Raw genomic sequence first — 13,754 nt, forward strand, 5'->3', positions numbered from 1 at the left:
CTAAAAATGCAAGATTCTAATTTAGTGTACACTGGCTGCCAATACCCAGGATGCAAATGGGCGGTAGGAGGAGCTGTTGCAGGTCCTTCTGTAAAGGAAGCACTTGCTGCTAGTCAGCCATTTGCTCCCCATGCTGAAATAAACTTTGAAAGTGGCATTCTATGTTACTCAAGGATGTGAGGGTAGGATGAAAAACCAGGAAAGTTCTCGTTTGCCAACAAAGCGCGTACACACATCTAAGAGGCACATTAGCCTCCAGCTAATGTACATGAATTTTCAAAAATGAATGAATGCAAATATTGGAACACCTGAAACGAACTTAATCACATGAGGAAGAGGCTATTGGTGCCTCAATTTTATTTAATAATGATGATCCATGTTCAGGGGATATATAGATTGCTTTACCTCTAAGTATTTAACAAAAAGGCAAAGCCCAAATACTACGTTAGTCATTCAGATTACCATAGTAACCTCCCTTCCAACTATGAGAGGCAGAGGAGGCAAATGATTATTATTTTTTTGGTATAGCACCTGGAAATTAGACCAAACATCTGGAATGAGGGTGTGGCTAGAGAGCATTACGCAATTGCTTTAAATCCAAGAGTTAATGTGGCAAATTGGGACTCAAAATAGAGGCCAAAAGATTTTGACAATTAAATTCAACACCAAATTTGGAAAAGAAATAGGTAAAAAAAAGTATGTGAGAAATATACAATGCTGGCAGTATTTGGACAATCAAATCTTGGCTTAAGTTAACTTTAAACCATATCATGTTTCATTTGGAAACCATTCAGCATAGTTTCCCAGTCTGGACATAAAAAGCTCTGGTTCCCTGGTGAACTGGGGCTTCCTGGCTTGTTTCTCAGCTCATGTGACATGCAGGAGTCTTAGTTTTAGATCTCAGCTTGTTAATCAAAGATTCGATCAACTGAATATAGACGCTGTGAATCACAGGTGTGGCCCTCCAGATGTTACTAAACTACAACTCCCATCAGCCCCAGCAAGCATGGCCAGCGGTCAGGGATGATGGGAGTTATAATTCAACAACATCCGGAAGGCCAGTGGTTCACCACACCTTATACTTTCATGCTGAGGTGGGTAAAACCTTGGCTCCAGTAGGCCTGGAAGATACACATATTATAATTTTAGGGTGCACACATATGTATGTGTGGTATTAAGTGCTTGCTTGCCATTCACAACATGGCTGCACCTTTCTCAGTTGCAGCACTGCCTTCCATAACAATCAGCTATTTGGCTATTTCCCCCCGCCCCCATCTCAAAGTGGGTCCACTACAATGTTGTCTTGCACAGCCATTATCTGCTCACCCAGGGGATACCTTAAAGCTACAGTTACCGCCTTAATCTCCTACTCCACATTACCTACCTACCTAAAGAATGCTTCCCAAGCGTACCGTTCAGCTCTGCTTCCGCCGCTACACTCATTTTCTCGTTTGCTCCCCATCTTTCACAAGCTCCATTTTCAGATACATGTTCACAGCATTTTTTGGCTTGGTGCAGTAGCCTGCTCTGATTTCCCCCCCCCCCCATTTTTTAAAAAGTAGCACAGTTGTACATTAATATGCACATTCATTCCTGAAAAGCTGATTCAAGTATTAACACTCCCCTCTAAATGACCACTGGGATGTGATTCTGGGCTCAACTGAAGCATTGGTTGTTACCTATAAAGCCCTAACTTGGCCTGGTTACCCAAAGAACCACACACTTTCTACCCCACAAGATTGCCTGAAGCTTGCTTTTTTTACCACAGGCTGTCCCCCAAGTCCTACTGCCAACGGAAGTGGAGTTTAGTGATTGGAGAAGGGTCCTTCAGTAGTTCTAATGCCATATATTGGGGGTGTTCTTCCCATGGAAACATTGCCTGAAGCCAACTCTGATATATTTCTGGCACCAGGCAGAGACATTTTTAATTTGTCCAGACATCCAAGCATATTCAACAGATGGTTTTAAGAGTTGGTTATGATTCAGTGTGGTTTATGGATTGAGTGTTGCTGGGGCGGTGGTGGTTATATCATTTTATTGTACTGTTTTATTCATTTATCTGAATGCTATCCTGGCATAGTATGCGAAGGGTGGGTGGTAAATTAAAATAAATGCGTTCATCCCTTGAATATTAACATCACTTTCCGTCAATGTGCAATTTGGCTTGAGTGGCAATTTGTTATTTCAATGAAATATCAAGGACCTCTTGCTAGCCAGCTCTCAGGTATCCTCATTTCCTGACAATTCAGATTCATTGTGTCAACCTTACGCAACCATGTTACCGTAGGCCGAAGTAAATACGTCTACTTTCATTTGAACTACTGAATTAGGTGAACATTCTGCTATTCCAACTCTTCAAAGAAGCCAAAGAATACACACTTTGATTTGTTTATTTAAATTTTTCTTCCACCAGAAGTCTAACTGCTTTTTTTATAAAAAAAAACCAAAGTAAAATACAATTGGTGTGGCAGTAATATGACTTTTTGAGATGATGGAACATAAATAAAACTTATGCAATATAATATAGCATGATTGAATTTATTTATGGGCCTGGTAACTACTGTACTCCTCTTCTGCTTTCTTGATTAAAACAGTCGCTTAACAGAATTACAGTGCAAAGATTCTTCCAGTCTAAGAATCTTTACTCATAAGTAAGACCCTCTGAGTGTTGTTTTTTTTAAAAAAATACCTACTCTCAAATGAGCATTAGAACCTTAAACATAGACAATCACTTTTCCTAGTATAAGCCTATGTCATACTTTGATATTTTTATTATTGTTGGTTTTGTTATTTTATTCTTTTTAAAAATATTTGCTGTCAGCCATTTTGGACACCTCCATATGGAGTCAGAAAGCTGGTTATAAATTTTATTCTAAATAAGTATAAATAAGCATACTAACAGGATAAAGTCAGGCTCTGACATGACTTAGCATGGCTTCTCGTGTATCATTTCTCTGCCAAAGTCCATCCTTTTTTATATACACGGTGCCTCCTGTTATGCATATTTTATTTGTCTGATTATTTCCACCCCACCTTTTGATCCAGAAGTGTTCCCCAAAATAGCTTAAGTAAAATAATTAAATAGAATTTAATTAAAGCTCTCATTTCCTCTTGCACACTGCATTGGCATGGGGAAGCCATTTCCCTCAAACCCCAAATTCTCATTGGCTGCTCCTATCCTCCCTCTTTCACTCTGCTAAGGACAAGAAATGGGGAGGTCAATTGTTGGGTATTTCTCGCTCTTTCTCCACACCTAGATGCTAAAGGACAGTGGTTGGATGGTCATTAATCTCAGCATATAGAGATAAGCATGTGCAAACAGCTTAAACAGAGTTATTGGTATGTTGTTTTTTAGAGTTCTCTGAGTAAAGGATCCAAAAATAGCCACACTATGAAAAAGCAGCGGTAAGACTGCTTTTAATCAACAGTGAAGATATGCTGCCAAAGAGAACTCCTTTTCACTCTTTTGCACATAGCAAAGTGCACCATGCATACAAAAACAAAACAACCCAAAACCAGACTTTGGTTCAGAGAGCAGTGTCCAAAATGGTTACACACTAAACATACAGATAAACATACACATTTTAAGCTGGAATCATTTAGACCTGAAAGAGCTTAGGTTTGGCTAGATTTCGTGCATTTTTTCTCCTTTTTACTTGGTTGCACTGTAAACATGCACAAGTTAGACGGTTTGTGAGCCCACAAACACTTAAAGAAGAAGAAGTGACGCAGCTTAGCCTTCCAACCTCACCCTTCCCATGCTCCCCGGAGTGTCATGAGCGCCACCAGCACATCTACAGCAATGTCTGCAGCTTCCCATCTTTAAAGCTTCTATGCGCCTTGACTGTTAAATCCACTCACTGTTGTAGCCACTGCATCTGCTAGTCTCTGGCGACGCCGCGCGGTACTGAACTGGCTTTTCAGTGCTGTCCCTTCCTGACAGTGAACGGGAAAAGAACAGGGAAGCAGAAAGAAGGGGAAAAGGATGATGGGAACTCAGGAAAGACAGTCAGAGAAAAAGAGGAGGACGTTCTTCCAACTGCTTTGCTTCTACAAAGGGCCAATCTGCAGTGCAACTGAGGAAAAACTGAGGAAAAGGGAGTCACCAAGTTGTTCCGCTATGTGTACCTCACCCCCAGTTAGCCCCATGATAAGCTACACAGAGTAGGTTTCTAACTCAGTTCATTACAGACTGACTGACAATTAGAGGACACGGTGAAGCCACTGAACAAACCGTTGCAGCACCACTACCCAGCTGCTATAAAGTGACCATTCTTCTTTTGCAAACAGGTGGAAAGTAATTGGTCCTAATAGTAAGAAGCAGAAAACTTTTTGGCATCAAATAGTGTGGTCTAAATCCAGCACAAAAGCGATGTTTGCTTAAGGCCATTGCAATCACTTTGTGCTGCATTTAGGGCCTACGCTTTTCTTATTCACACACGTGCAAGATACATTAAGAATAATTGGCTATTAAAAGGTTCCTGATGGCATTTGATAGTTGTGAACTACAACTGCATGTCCATAATGTATGCATGTTATTTGGCAGGCAAATAAAAAACAACAACAGGAGGCTATGGGATGAAAAGACGACAAAAATCCAAAATTTGGATACAGTTCAATTACATTACACAATGTAGCGGAAATCACCCAGAATGCTGTTCTCTCAGCATGCAGGTCTACTAGACATTGTAAGCTAACTAAAGCTGTTTGGCAACTAAGAATTTCTCTGCATAAAACTTTATGCCACCTGAGACTGCAATCTGCTACAAGTTTCACCCAGACCAGCTATTCAACATTCCTTTACTTCTGCGTTGCTGTTTTTTGAATGATCAACCTATTCATTCATTCCAACATATTCTGCATTATTCCTAAAAGAATGTCAAGGATGGCAGACAAGCACTTATTTAAATCACTGTCTGCAGGCTGTACCTTCCAAAAGAAGTGAGATATTCTTTTCTCAGTCCAGGAAAAGGGAACAAATCTTAGGCATGCAAAAACCTCCTGATCCTCCTAGCTTTACTTTGTCAAGTTGTCCCTCAATTGAAAGAAGTGAACAGATAGGAGTTCTGAGATAGCCTAGGTACAGGTAAAGCTGATAATGTGCAGGATCAGGTAGTGTTTTTTATCCAAGAACAGGGCATGAGGAAGAGGCGAGAGCATGCACGAGCCACAGACTCATTCACTCTCTCCTGGGTCCACAAGTTCAGTTTAAATAGGCTCTCAATTATAACCAGGAGCTTCTCTTTCGATTCTTGTGAGCCATACATGAGAAACATAACATCACATGTAACAGAGAGCAATACGTTCACAGGCTGAATATACCAATAAGTTTGTTTTTTTCCACGTGGCTTTCCAAGGCCCTTGCTTCCCTCCCTAAACAGGCCTTCAAATTAATTTCATTCAACATGAAAACAAGCATTAGCAAGTCAGAAAGTTCCCGTGAAGATGTTAACATAGGACTTGGGGCAGAGATAAGGAAATTTAAATTTGACTGCAAGCTTTTCTGACCAATCTGCACTTCCTTCAAATTATCAGTGTTCCTTCTTTGAGAGAGAGACAATATTTTAAAACTCTTGCAGCATGTGAATCTCACAAGGATCTAGTAAGAACTAATGAAAACTATGAATTATCTAAAAAAAAATATGGTACTAAATTATAGATAAACATACCAAGAGTTGCAAACTATACAACGTAAAATGCAGTTTTAAAATGTTGCAGCCCCTCTTCTTCTTATAACCTCTTGTGTTCTTTTCTGGTTGCATTGGAAAGCAATGAACCCGACTACTGACTCCCTGTGCAAAACTTTGCATCATAACTTCTAAGGCAATTCAGGAGTTTGTGGGTCATTTGCACACACCTCTGGATTAAAGCCTCTATGTGAGAAAAGGAAGGATGGTCAGAAGGCAGACTGACCAGCTTCTGGGGCTTTAGACCTGAGGTGGGGATTTTGTTGGAAGGATGGAAACTGTAGTTCGGTAACATATAGAGGGCGGCAGGTTCCCCACTGTTGCTTTAGAGTTTCTGAGACTTTGGAACATTCTCTGGAAATTTCCTCTCAATGAGTCACTCTTCCATTACAGCCCAGAGAAAAAGGGGTGGGGAGGAAGAGAGGAAGAGAGAGAGAGAAAGAAAGAAACTGGCTGACTTTTAAAAGAATAAAGTCTGGTAAAACTGAACCCTTAATTCAACAAACATGGACCCTCCACTGCAAAAAAGAAATAAAAAACAAAAGTTTGTTGCACAAAACACTCTGCATCTAGTTAGCACTTCAGACAACAGACATTACTACCAAAGACACAAAAAATGTAAAACACAGCACAGAAACAAGCACAGATTGTTTGAGGGTGCTACATTACCTACAAAAAACTCATTTTGTCAAGTGTACCCTTTTGTTAAATCACTGGTTTCTTCTTCCAGAAAATATTTCAAGAAAAACTTTCAAAAATGAAAAGGCCAGTGCTTCAACAATTAAGAGGCGTCTTTTATCTAAAACTGTGGTGAAAATTGAAAACATGAACGCAGTACCTGAAGCTGTATTTTAGCATCTTTGCTGACGCTTTTTGTTCTCCATCTTCTTGTGACACGCTTGTCCTTCTTATCTATACAATTAGCCTATGTCATGAAATAGTTAAAAGCAACAAAGCATTGTGTTAAAAGCACATACAACCAACCGACAGAGACAATACTGGAAAAGTTAGTATCAAGAATCTTGGCGTTAGTTTTCAGCAAATAAAAATATGGTAAGAATGCTAACCCAGGCTCTCCATAAAAAGCAAACAATGTGTTATTTTAAAACAAATTTAAAAGCAAACTAACTCTAGAATACAATTCTAAAGTCATTTACTTTAGACTTTTCTGCCTAAATTCAGTGAAAGTACCCTTGCTTCCATATGACACTTAGTAATGCGAAACAAAAACAAAATGAATATTAAATTACTGGAACAAAGTATCTTATGGAACAAAGGTTATGAAAAATTATATTGGTTGCAGTATTTACAATCCTCACAGAACTGGATTATAGCAACAATTTATTCTGCCCATGCTTCGATATTTCGTAATTGACTAGAGAGTTTCTAAATTTTGCAGGCTGACAATTGGTTTCCTCTAGGAACCAGGTTTTCTATAACAAAACACATCATCGTTTTTTTAAAAATTTGGAATTCAAAACTTGCTTACCTGCATATCCGTGAAATTTGGAGCTGACTGAGTCCTCTGAAGTATTTCTAAGTTTTGAAGAATTTTACTGAGTTCCACAAGGTTTGACTGGCAGTGCGTAAGGTCTGACACAAATTATATTCAAAGAAAGTACATTAGTTACCTTGGTCAAGATTTTATTTTTTCTATGGTATCTCATAACTTAAATAGGATAAGATTATCAGTATAGTAGCACAAACACACAGTTTGTTTTGTGTGTGTGTGTGTGTGTATGCATATGTATATATGTGTGTGTGTGAATATATATGTATATGTGTTGAGAAACACTGGCTAGACCAAGCATCCCCAAACTCGGCCCTCCAGCTGTTTTGGGACTACAATTCCCATCATCCCTGACCACTGGTCCTGTTAGCTAGGGATGATGGGAGTTGTAGTCCCAAAACAGATGGAGGGCTGAGTTTGGGGGTCCCTGGGCTAGACCATTCGCAGCATGCCATAAAAACTACAGATTTAACATTAAAAACTGATCAGGAACCCTCATTTGTTTTTTTTTAAGAAAAAGATACCTTGACACAAACTAGACAGATTTAAAAAAAGGCTAGTGCCAAACATTAACCTCCATTTTTAACCTGAAAGCCACCATAGGCAGGATTCATTGTGACCAGAAGTATCAAACAGATTGCCCTGAGATAGTACCCCTTATTATTATTTTTTATTGTATTGGTTATTAAATTCATATGCTGCCTTTCATCCGAAAAGCAGAGTGGTTTACAACATAAAAACACAAAATACGTATTAGCAAAAAACAGTAAATCCACCCAATGATTGCATATAGGGAAATATGAATACTACATGAATACTACATATTTAAAGCCCTAAATGGCCTCAGTCCTATATACCTAAAGGAGCATTTCCACCCCCATCATCCAGCCCGGACACTGAGGTCCAGCGCCGAGGGCTTTCTGGTGGTTCCCTCACTATGAGAAGTGAGGTTACAGGGAACCAGGCAGAGGGCCTTCTCGGTAGTGGCGCCTGCCCTGTGGAACGCCCTCCCAGCAGATGTCAAGGCAATAAATAACTATTTTACTTTTAAAAGACAACTGAAGGCGGCCCTGTTTAGGGAAGTTTTAATGTCTGATGCTGTATTGTTTTTAGTATTCAGTGGAAGCCACCCAGAGTGGCGGGGTATAAATAATATATTAGTATTAGTATACATGGGAACTATCTATTAGCCAGAAGCTGAGTACCTATAAATGGAAGGAAAGAAGCTTGACTAGAGACTGACCTTCCGCACACCTGTCCATCTCCTCGGAGTCTTGCAACCAAGCAACTACTTTACTTTGGCCAGTGGTACATGTTGCAGGGAGGCTGTTGCTGCAGGTAATGGATGGCTGCCATGGGAAATTATTCTGTGCGACCTAAAAAAAACAACCCAAAGATTCGAAAATTGTATAACTGAATACCAGGAGAAAAATGGCCTGTGCTAAAATCAAACCATCAGACAAGAAACAAATGATATCCCATTTGAAAGAAGGCAAGTATGAATTCAGCACCTTAGCCCAGTGGTTCACAAACTCACCACCACCACCACCACGGACTACTTGAAAATCGATGGTGATCTTGGTTTTTCTGCCCGTTGTAATAACTGTAAAGCACTGTGCTGGGTCCTACATTGTTTTTAAACGTATTTTTATTGTGTCCTTTCTTTCTAATAATGTATTTTATTGCAATACAATTTGCATTCCATAGGATTAAAACTGTGATACAATAAAATACAATGAACAGAACGAAAGAAGCAATAAAAATACAATTTAAAATGATGGTGTATATCAAATGTGGACATGCCGCAAACCACCTGACCCAAGCTTGTGGTCCACTGGCGGGCGACAGTTTGGGAGCCCCTTCTCTAGTCCAAATAAAACATCAATAACAAGCAGTTCAGCAAAAGTGGTAAAATCAGGGAGTTATTCAGCTTCCTCTTCTCTTCACTAGTGCTATCAATAATGGCACACATTTCCTAACGGAGGACAACGGTTAGAAAATGTGGATTAAACAAGTATCTTCCGATCAGGGACGTTTTATACCTTGGCCTCCAGGGCAGCAACGTTAGCAGCTGGTGAAGATTCAGTAGTTGACGCTGAAGGGAATATGTGGAATCCGGCATCTCGTGGTGATCGTACAATCTCGTTCTGACGGTATAACCTGTGGTGGCGCAGCCTCGATACCCAAGCATCAAACGAGTCCTGGGATTTTACCTAGTGAGAACGGGGAGCTCAGTAATAGTATCTGACTGTTTCAAATTGAGAAGAAAACTAATGGGAAACATTCCTTACTTTCAAATGGTAAATATGCTCTTCGGTGTCAAGGTCTATCCTCCGAGCTTTCTTTTTAATCGACATAACTGATAAGCCAACATCTATGCTTCCGTGAACCTTTCCTTTCTGAGTCTGAAAAATAAAAATGAAGAGAAAACATTGCCAATGAGCTGGGAAAAATAAGGTCATTTATTTATTTAAGTATTTATATATATAATAATAATAATAATAATAATAATAATAATAATAATAATAATAATTTATTTATAGCCCGCCCATCTGGCTGGGCCTCCCCAGCCACTCTGGGCGGCTTCCATAGAAACAAAAAATACAGTAAAATATCACACGTTAAAAACTTCCCTGAACAGGGCTGCCTTAAGATGTCTTCTGAATGTCAGGTAGTTGTTTATCGCTTTGACATCTGCTGGAAGGGCGTTCCACAGGGCGGGCGCCACTACCGAGAAGGCCCTCTGCCTGGTTCCCTGTAGCTTTGCTTCTCCGCAATGAGGGAACCGCCAGAAGGCCCTCGGTGCTGGACCTCAGCGTCCGGGCAGAACAATGGGGGATATATTTTATATAAAATATATATATAAAAGTGGCTTACAACGTTAAAAAAGAAAAAAACCATACAATAAAATTTATGGTGCCCAATTGAAATATGTTGTTTACTAGGTCAGAAACATCAGAAAATATTATTAGATGGGGAGAAAACGAAAGCATCATTTTTCTGGAAAGGGAATCATGAAAATAGGAATGCATTGCCCTTTGATTTCCTAATAAACATTTTCTCCATGACTAATTCTAAAAAAGGCTTTATTTCATATGCTACATTAACATATATTAGAATCTCTGCTTGCTATAGACCACACGCTAAAAGCTGCAGAAAATAAAAGAAAATTAAAAGATATAACTAAATAGTCCTTCACCAAACAAAACATTCTTCTCCTTTCTTTCTACATCAATCATCATCAAAGGAAATATTAATTATAATATTGGATTTTTATAATGTTACCTTTTAAAAAAATGCTCCAGTATTACTTACATCAATTGGCGACTTTGAATATTTCAACATTCCGTTATCCAGGACAAAAAAGCGCTACAGGGGGGGGGAAAACAATTTGTAAGAGGTCAAATAAAATCTGGCATATGTAAAATAATATATCTAATGAAGACAAATGTCTGTTCCTCGTGGTTACCAAATAACGAGCACACAGCAGAAACCATGCTGACAAGAGATCTTGCTTCCATTCCGTAGCCTAGATATGAGGCTTAGCCACTAAACTTTATATGCCTTACAGCAGGGTTGAGGAACCTGGGGCCCAGGAGTTGAACACAGGACTCTGTGCCTTTTTATCTGGCTCTCAGGACTGTTCCCAGCCTAGATGTCACCTCCTCCTCAGCCCTGCTCTACTCTCAACTCAAGTGCTTTTGTCTGGCTGGAATGCGTCCTTGAAATATGCTCTACCCACACCTCTGACTCCATCCACCACTGGCAAGTTGCCCTGTGAAGTTGCTCATGCAGAAATGCAGCTCTTGGGCTGAAGAAGGCAGACCACCCATGTCTCACAAGCATGGAGAGCAGGCAACCCACCGCCAACTGCCATGCCCCATCTAGAACACTGGCCTTGAAGTCCAAACTATAATGGAGATGACCTAACGGCAAGCAAAAGACCTGCAAACAGCACCCACTGTTACCTTCCCTCCTCTCTCTCTCCCTCTCTCTCTTTCTCTCTCTCTCTCTCTCTTTAAAGCCACTATGAGAGATTGTAATTAGGAGCAGTGGACTCAAAAAAGAGAGAGTTTGTGTATGCTTAACCTTGTGCTCTCTGGTTGTTCTCCTCAAAATTTGAATGAAACAATAGCAAGAGTGGAAAGGGTCAAGCATATCCTCTCATTTTTTTCTCTCCTCATCACAGACTCCTGAGGCTGTAAAAAACAGTGTTGGAAGAATGTCGGATTGAATGTCTAGTTTGGTCCTGAGGCCATCCATTGAATTCATCACGGGATTACCATTTCCCAGTTTTCTGGAGTTAAGTATCCTGACTAAACAATGCACATATGAGAAAAGGCAGGTAAGCTCTTAATAGCTTCCTAGCAATACCAGCAGGTGTCTCAGCTACGAGAACTGCAACTGCATAACAACAACAACAACAACAACAATATCTATAGTAATGGTCATCTAAGATGTTTATGGAAGCCTTACCTTGTGCCAACCTTTCAAAGGCCATTTCCTCTTCTTCAGCATGAACCCTTCATGTTTGTCTGGCTTCTGGACATTGGTCTGCCCAATTTTGAGGCCTTCTATAATTTCCCAGCTGTCTGGCTCCTGAAGGAAGAAGAGTGAGGGGAAAACACCAACAAATTCTGTGAGTTGAGATCAATATTATCTGAAACACTTGCACTGTGTTGGATGAGCAGTGGCAGATCTTGGGGTCTCAAATTTTACTGGTGCCCAGTAAACTTCAAACGAATCTTTAAACAGGGCCTTGAAGCACATCCTTGAGGCACGCCTAAAACATCAACTTAGCAACAAGAATTCTCCCCAACAACAGATGTCTGGAGAGATGCAGTTGAGTGTGAGGCAGTCAAGGGTTGGTCACTGAGGCTGCCAAAATATATGAAAGTCTGTGAACCTGTCTCTCTGACCCGATAGCTGAAAGGAGCAGAGATCTGTATATAGTTCTGTTTTTTATTTTATATGTAGACCAGTAGCGTTGTGCAACTTCTAATGCAGATAATAAAGACTTTAGAGAAGAACTGCATGGGTGAGGAGTTTATTCTTGTCACAGGAATTCACCAAGAGAGGGCTGGACTGCTGCTGCTGTGAAGATGCAGGAAGACTTTCTGAGTAAATCTGCTGAGACCCCAAGAGTTGGCGCTCACACACTAACATGCCCCCCACTCCATTCTAAATCTTAGTTGCAGCACCCCCAAGGCTGTGAGCCAAGTGTGACCATATCGGTCACATTCTCCTAAATCCACTTATGGTATGAGCCATATCTTCAAACCATTAAGGCTGCAAGCCAATGTTCATTTCTATAAAAGTAAGTCCCACTGAACTCAGTGAGACTTGACTTCTGAGGCCAGATACCCAGCACTGTGTCAAGACCCATCAGCGATGTTATTCTCTCCAACTCTGCAAAGGGAACTCTTTCAAATAAGAGTGCATGGATCAAATGGAGACAGAGCAGACTGGATGACTCAACTTTGGTGTCGTTTCATAAACGGTTCCGGTGTCATGCTGTTTTATAAATTACATGCCCTTTCTAGAAGCTCACAAGAAGGGAGAACAAGGGGTTAGTGTTGAAAGAACTTCTCTGAATGTGCCTGCAAAGTCACTTGGCTGTTCTCAAAAGGCTTCACTGACAAAATTAGCCCCAAGATTAACTCTTTTCTCACGAGAACCAAAGGGTAAAAGCTTGGTTTTCTTCTTTAAAAAGAACATCATAATCTGCTAAAAAGCAGTTCTTTCATGAGGTTTGTTGGTCACATTCACACCATTCATTTAAAGCACATTTATAACACTTTAACAGTCATTGCTCCCCTCCCTCCCCCCCCGGAAACTGCAGCTTACCCCACACAGAGAAAGAGCTCTATAATTCCCAGCACCCTTAACAAACTATAGTTCCTAGGATTCTGTGAAGGAAGCCATGTGCTTTAAATGTATTGTAGGGAAGCACACAGAAGCTGCTGCCACAAGTTTGTGGCTGAGCACAAGTCACACAGGGTATTACTGCAAGCACTGGAACTGTCTTGTGGTCTTCAGATGAAGGGTGATATACAAATTTCATAAATGAATATAAACTCATTGTGGAGGTATCCTCAACCTTCTCAGATGCAGGACCCACTTTTAACCCAAACATGCATTTGGGGAACCATTTCTTAATCGTTTACCACATATTTTCATGGTAGTGCTCCTGTTGCAACACACCTTGAATCAGGTTCCAACCCACTAGTGGGATGCAAACCATGAGTTCTGAAGACCAGAGAGCCAGTCCATGGGAATAGTGTTGTTTGGAGTTTTGGCGACAGCCATATCATAACATAGGTACTGTTCCTAAACTATCCTTCATTCTTTTAATTGTTACATATGACAAACCTTTTATTGTTACATACTTCAAAATAAAATCAAGGAATAAAAAATTGAAAGTGATCAATGAAGCAATCGAGAATTGATTGAAAGCTAACAATCTTCCATCCATATATGTGATAGTATTTACAAAATTACAATGATTAGTTATGTAAGCAAACTAAACTGAACCAAGCCAATGTATTGAAAAAGTT

General features: G+C 40.1%; 1 protein-coding gene across 1 annotated transcript in view; it reads right to left on the reverse strand.

Annotated features, from left to right (window-relative positions):
* The window catches only part of OSBPL6 (oxysterol binding protein like 6), a 90,117-nt gene that overhangs the window by 26,743 nt on the left and 49,620 nt on the right, over positions 1-13,754 (reverse strand). Inside the window, exons 5-12 of the mRNA XM_081899550.1 lie at positions 11,674-11,796; positions 10,513-10,566; positions 9,489-9,602; positions 9,240-9,410; positions 8,441-8,573; positions 7,177-7,280; positions 6,526-6,612; positions 3,862-3,936 (exon numbers count right to left, since the gene is read on the reverse strand). Coding sequence (XP_081755676.1) covers positions 3,862-3,936; positions 6,526-6,612; positions 7,177-7,280; positions 8,441-8,573; positions 9,240-9,410; positions 9,489-9,602; positions 10,513-10,566; positions 11,674-11,796 — 861 coding nt within the window. The remainder of the gene's footprint in view (positions 1-3,861; positions 3,937-6,525; positions 6,613-7,176; positions 7,281-8,440; positions 8,574-9,239; positions 9,411-9,488; positions 9,603-10,512; positions 10,567-11,673; positions 11,797-13,754) is intronic.

This window comes from Podarcis melisellensis, assembly GCF_964234715.1.
Source record: "Podarcis melisellensis genome assembly, chromosome: 1".
Taxonomy (NCBI): Eukaryota; Metazoa; Chordata; class Lepidosauria; order Squamata; family Lacertidae; genus Podarcis; species Podarcis melisellensis.